This window comes from Cibotium barometz, chromosome 47 (genome assembly GCF_041138505.1).
Source record: "Cibotium barometz isolate CiBa-2024 chromosome 47, ASM4113850v1, whole genome shotgun sequence".
Lineage (NCBI taxonomy): Eukaryota > Viridiplantae > Streptophyta > Polypodiopsida > Cyatheales > Cibotiaceae > Cibotium > Cibotium barometz.
Genome location: NC_141092.1, coordinates 14,242,147 through 14,249,060, shown reverse-complemented (window position 1 = coordinate 14,249,060; position 6,914 = coordinate 14,242,147). Strand labels below are relative to the sequence as shown.

Here is a 6,914-nt window from a genome sequence, read left to right as displayed (position 1 = left end):
AATGAGAATGGAGATATGTCACACCCAGTTGATATAATCCCAAATGGATTCTCCATCCTTCTATCTTATGTTGTGTAACTATTTGATTGGGCTCCATTGAGTTCCTTGTCTTGAATATCCCACTTTGAAAGCCTCTTTCAAGTAGCCTTGTCTTCCTTGGGTTTTATTTTTTTGCGAGCATTTTCTTGCGAGCTTTTTTGGCATCTATGAGGATTTTGCGAGCTTTTTCATAACCATAAGCTTATAAGCTTATGAATTACAAAACCTCAAAGCTACCAACCTCCATAGTCATGTACATACAACCCACAATATCCTTATATATTCATGTAATATAGCAGCCCACCAAAATGACTAATAAAAAATTAAACTATGCATATATACATGATGCACATAACACCAAAATGAGGTCTACAAGCTCATAGGATGCTTATGCATATCTCACCAAAATGAGGTCTACAAGCTCATAGGATGCTTATGCATATCTCACCAAATCGAAACAATAAGCTATCCATATATACACACATAACACCAGAATGAAAACCATAAGCACATCACACCAAATCCAAACCATAACAAGCTTGTGCATAATACCAAAATCCAAACCATAAGCTTATGAATCACAAAACTAAAGCTACTAATCATGTACATACAACCCACAATATCCTTATATATTCATGTAATATCCAAATATACATGATGCACATAACACCAAAATGAGGTCCACAAGCTCATAGGATGTCTCACCAAATCAAAACAATGAGCTATCCATATATACACACATAACACCAAAATGAAAACCATAAGCACATCACACCAAATCTAAACCATAAGCAAGCTTGTGCATACTACCAAAATGAGAACCATAAGCTCGTAGTAGGAAGTTTATGCATATCACACCAAATCCAAACCATAAGCTTGAATCACAAAACTAAAGCTACTAACCATGTACATACAACCCACAATATGCTTATATATTCATGTAATATACAAATATACATGATGCACATAACACCAAAATGAGGTCCACAAGCTCATAGGATGCTTATGCATATCTCACCAAATCCTCAGCACAATGAGCTATCCATATATACACACATAACACCAAAATGAAAACCATAAGCACATAGAAATCTTTTGCATATCACACCAAATCCAAACCATAAGAAAGCTTGTGCATAATTCCAAAATGAGAATCACAAGCTCGTTATTAGGAAGCCACCAAATCCAAACCATAAGCTTATGAATTACAAAAACTCACAGCTATTAACCATGTACATACAACCCACAATATCCCTTATATATTCATGTAATAGGAGGCCCACCAAAACGACTAATCAAAAATTGACCTATCCATATATACATGATGCACATAACACCAAAATGAGGTCCACAAGCTCATAGGATGCTTATGAGGTCCAAAATATCCATGTATCAAAAAATCCTTATATATCCATGTATACACGATCACTCAACTTGACTAATCACAAATTGAGCTATCCATGTATACATGATACGTATAACACCAAAATGAAAACCACAAGCTCATAGGAAACTTATGCATATTATACCAAATCCAAACCATGAGCTATCCATATACACGATGTGTATAACATGAAAATGAGAACCATAAGCTCATAGGAAGCTTATGGATATCACACCAAATCCAAACCATAAGCTTATAAGCTTATGTAAAATAAAAAAACATCCATGTAATATAGTTGTATGTCAAAATAGGATAAAGTTCACTCATCTTCTGGAACACATGGAAGATCCATGAGGACATTGTGTGCAAGATATGTGTCTCCCTCAATGCAAAGACAATGGCGATGTAAGTCCTTACGTTGGTGTCCCAACTCTCCACATCACAAAAGACATCAATAACACAATCTCCAGGAACCGTGAAGGTACTGACAAGCCACCTATCAACCATAAAGATCATTGCTTTCATCAATCCTATAAAAGACCACTCATTTATATTCAAATAGATAAGTTTTGGACTTACTTGTAGAAACGCTCCGTTCTTTCTGCACCCCCACGTACGTAAGAACCCCCCCACCTTTATTTGTTCTTCAAAGGAGAGTCGATGGATTGACTCATGCAACAACATACTGCTTTTGGCATTAAGTAGTGTCTTTGATATCTTCTCACATGCCTCCCAATCCATCTTTGGGAGTGCATGCTTGCCTCGCCAAAAGACCCCCATCAATAAGGTTCGCAACTAGAAGAAGCACCACACTATACAAAATTTTGTATAGCAATAATTCGTGAGAATATGTGATAGAGACAACGCATATATATTAAATAGGTTTAGGCTCTATTGTTTACCTCTTCTCCACACTCCAATAAGTAACCATACTCCACAAGAACTGTGTATGTGTGATGTAGAGTGAATCCTCCCTTCTTTGCATATAGGAATACAGTAGGAAAATGATATACCAAGCTGCAAGTCACATACCATCCTTCGTCAGCTTGTGAAGGATGTAGCAAATTGTGTTACTACGGCAGACAAGTCCCTAGAGAAAACACATTCCAATCTGGGAAACCTAGATCTAGCAATAGCTCAACTGCCAAGCCCATGGGAAAGTCAGCCCAAACCAATCAGACCACCTCTACACATGGAGCACCATGATGTGAGAGGTCCTTATTAGCATTAACCTTGCCCAAAAAAGCATCAATTATATAACCGACAATATGTAATGAAAATTAATATGATTAATATCCAACTAAGTTAAGACTAAGTTGTATTGACTGAAGTCCTCACATGTATGTTGCCTCAATAAGCGTCGTGACATCTTCCATAATCACGTCCACGTGTAAATAGTGCACATCTACAATATCCACATTATTCCATGAGTGCCATTTTTTTGCATCAAAATTAAACATGTAGCAAAGTTTAATACCATTTTGGTGTGTTGCTCTTGGTGTCTCTTTGTCTTTTTTTACTCCCATATGAAAGTCAAGCCCTTTCTTGCTTCGAACTTCATGAGAATGAGATAATTTTGCCATCTGTGGAGGTCTTTTATTTGCCGTCGAGCCCTCCTCCTCCCATTGGAGGTTGTGGACCATCATCTTCTAAGTTTTCATCTCTCTCTTGATTTTCTAATGCTTCTTTATAAGCCTCATAAGCTTCAACCATATGATTAAACAAATAAACATGAGATTTACAAAAAGACATTTATTGTAACGCATTATAATATGTTACAAGAACACAATATGTTACAAGAACACAATACCTGTCCATAACTTATGCTCACTTGTGTGTATCTTTCCAAGTGGATAATCCAACCACCAAGGACATACATTAAGCTCCCATTGACTTATGTACCTCTCTCTCCATGTGGAAGTGTACATACACTCCTCGCTATCCATATCTGTCTCCATGGCCTAATAGCTTCGGGGGTGCTTACAAACACCAATTGTCTACACAAGTGACGTATCCATTTGTCCAAGAGTTTTATGCACAAGTTTCATGAATATGTATATACATGTATAAAGCAAAAATATAATAGAGTTCAAGGCTTAAGTATTATCTATACACAAGACGTTTGGAATATTCCTCCATTTGTGGTTGCTTCTCTAGCTCCAATGTTGCCTTCAAGTCCAACCAAAGATCTGGGAAGGCTTGTGTAACATGCAAGTCCCTCTACTCTTTCCAAAAAGCCTCAAAACCAACTAGGAGATCTAATCCAAGTGCTTTCAATTGTTGAACTATGGTCTTACCCTGATCAAGCATGTACTCCCAATAAGTCCCCTTCCTCACATGTAATTGTATCTTCTTTGTATCACCAAACTTTGTAGATGCTGCATGATCCTTAACTCTTGTTATCATCATCTGAGAAAAAAATCTTTTTTTCTACCCACATGTAGAAAGAAGTCAACACTTTGATTACATTCTCTAAACATGTGTAAATACAAAGAATAAATTATGTATTCATTACCTCTCTAGAATCAATCGAGAGATGCATAGCACCTTAAAAAAACATTCACTTAACTCAACAAAGAAAATGCATGTATATAACTTACTCATTGGTGGCTTTCAAAGCAAGTAGTAGTTCCCCCTCTTTTTGTTTGTCCACCTCAATGAACTGGCACCTTACTCTCGCATGACGATGATAATAGTGCTCATAAGCTACATGTAATGACAAAAGCCCAAAGTCTTAATGAGTTTAAAAAATAAGAATTTTCAAGAATTAAAGAATTGGAAGGCCAAAGTGTTTTACCGTCACGAATCCGACCAAACCATGCCTTAAGCCTATGATTCCCATCCCACACAAGAAATTTCTTGCCCTTTAGATCCTCCCACTCACCATCCAACTCACTTTCAAATTGATCCTCCCACTCACCATCCAACTCACTTTCACTAGATTCCATGTCGGCCCCGCTCCAGGTCTGTGACATGAAGGAATTCATCATTCCTAGGCCTGCACATAGAGACTAAGAATGGTGCTTGTGTAGACACATAGCCATTGGCATCAAAACCATCATGAAGGTTTGACACCTCACTAGTTTGCTGTACGAATTGCCTCATTGGGTATAAGCTTGCACAATGGTACAAGAGGTGGCTCTGTCGCTCTCCACACATGGAATTCCCCCAAAACATCTTGCAACAATCCAATATCTATTTCCTTTCCCAGCACTCTCGGATGAGGAGGAGCTCTCTCATTCTCCCCAACCTCCCTACCTTGATGACCTGTCTCCCTTTTTGCTTCCACAATAGCATCACCTCCACCACCCCTTTCCACATGATGATGATCATCACCCTGGGGTCGATCAAGCTCTCTCTCACCAAGAGCCCCTGGCTCAATGGTTATAGGGTAGTAGGCTTGGTCTTTGTCACATTCTTCTTGTTGCGAGAGGTGGCCTCCTCGCTCACGGTTCTACCTAAAGGGCTAGATCGAAGTCCATTGCTTTTGCTACCTGCAACACAAAATGTCGATTACTCGCAAAATACATGCAAAATATGTGCATCATCTAAAAGTAAGTGCCAAGTACCTCTTGTTGTATATTTCTTTCCTCATCGTCCCATGATTCAATCTCCTTCAAGATCAATCGCTCTACCCCTGCAAATTTAAGGAAAATAAAAGTAAGCAAATATAATGTGTAGTTCAATAGGTCATATAAAATCAATAGAAGGATCTAAACAATCATGAATTTATTGGTGAAAGGCAACATGGATTTTCTACCAGAGCTTTTGAGAAATCAATGTGGAGGTATATATTTGTTGCAAATTGTATATAGCCCCACCACCCCTTTCCACGACAGAGAGTCTCAGATCTGTAAATAATAACTGTTTCAGCTTCACCTTTACTTACAAAGGAACACAGTGCCAACAGCATCACTTTATGTATTGTGATAGCCACTTGAAACCATCACCATACACCATCTTCCCAACAATACTGCACATGAAAACTTCAATAGGTCAGATATTCACTTCACCAAGATTTACCTTCCCTTTGCATGTTGTGTAATTGGAAAGCCCTAAATAATGCCTCAACTCATCCTCTGAAGCTGCAATAGGTATATCTATCTTGTTCCCTAAGATTAAGAAAGGCACATGAGCTAAAGAATCATCTGAAAGAAGACCATCAAGTTCTTTCTTGGATTCAGCAAATCTCTCTTTGTCAACAACATCAACCAGATAGACTATGCCATCAACCTGCAAAAGCAATGACAAAATGGTGCGATACAAAAACAATTACAAAAAAAATGGTGCATTAAAAATTTAATTTCCCATCCCAAAACTCTCTCAATGTCAATTACCTTAGCATAATAGTCTTTCCAAACACGACGAGCAATCTGGTGACCTCCCAAATCAAAAGCTTTGAACTTGATCTTCCCAATGCTCAGTTCTTCTGACGTAGGGTATTGGCTGATGCTGAGCCAATCTCTGCAACAGACGGAGACAACAGATAATTCAAAGGTAGAAGCATAAAGCTTACCAAATGATTCTACTACATTTTCAACCTTCGTCGGCCTGAGTCCATCACCTGTATCGCGGAAGAAAAAAGGGGGGCTCCTAGAGCCCCCCTGCTGATGATTTGGGGAGGAAAGGATTTTTGTATCATTTCAATGGTTGCCTTTTTCTTGAAAGACTCTTAGGCTCTCAATGTAGTGGGTTTTGGGTGATTCTAGGGAAGTACAACAAAGACTCACTCACAGCTAGAAACCATGGATGAAACTTTCACTCTAGCCAACAGAAGAGAAGGGAGAAAAAATTATGAGTCTAGAGATGAGCGGAAGAAAAAAGAGGGGCACAGATCATCAGGGGGGCTCTAGGAGCCCCCTTTTTTTTTGTGGAGGAAAGGATTATTGCCTAAAACCTTGATTAGAACTGAAGTTGTTGTAGATCACCGGCCTAAGTCCATCACCTGTGCGAGCGAACACGTCTTGGTCTGCTTTTTTGCGAATGCGTCTTGTTCACCTTCTTGCAAATGCGTGTGGTCTTCTTTCCCGGGCCTTGTTCACCTTCTTTGCGAGAACACATGTGGTCTTCTTTCCCGGGCCTTGTTCGCTCCAAAAAGCTAGGGTTTCTCTTAGCCTTGAAAATTATGAGATGAAAATATGGCCTTGAAAATATGAGATGAGATGGACTGAAAAGCTAGGGTCTTCTTTCCCGGGCCTTGAAAATTATGAGATGAGATGGACTAAAAATATACCCTTTCCTAGAAAATTATGAGATGAGATGGTCGGCTAGATGGTTTTTGGAGTCGGGTTGGTGAGAATAACCTCATGACTAGCTAAAATAGCATTTTAATGCTAGTGTCATAGAATAACATGCCCTTTCTTTTTAAACAATAAGGAATACAACTCAACATTTTTTAAAGGTACAGTACATAGAAAACCAGCCTTGGGTCTCATGACCCAGATGATGGGAAGATGCAGATTGTTTGTCATTATTGTAAGAAATCTACATA

General features: G+C 38.7%; 1 protein-coding gene across 1 annotated transcript; it reads right to left on the bottom strand.

Moving 5' to 3' along the window:
- Positions 1 to 4,023: 4,023 nt before the first annotated feature.
- LOC147611389 (small COPII coat GTPase SAR1A-like) lies at positions 4,024 to 6,555 on the bottom strand. Its single transcript, XM_086784469.1, has 7 exons — positions 6,369 to 6,555; positions 5,761 to 5,887; positions 5,447 to 5,656; positions 5,184 to 5,274; positions 4,993 to 5,060; positions 4,221 to 4,917; positions 4,024 to 4,129 (listed from the first exon to the last, which is right to left on the bottom strand). Exons 1-4 carry the CDS (start codon positions 6,482 to 6,484, stop codon positions 5,269 to 5,271), a joined length of 459 nt encoding a protein of 152 aa, XP_086640595.1. The 5' UTR covers positions 6,485 to 6,555; the 3' UTR covers positions 4,024 to 4,129; positions 4,221 to 4,917; positions 4,993 to 5,060; positions 5,184 to 5,268.
- Positions 6,556 to 6,914: the final 359 nt, after the last annotated feature.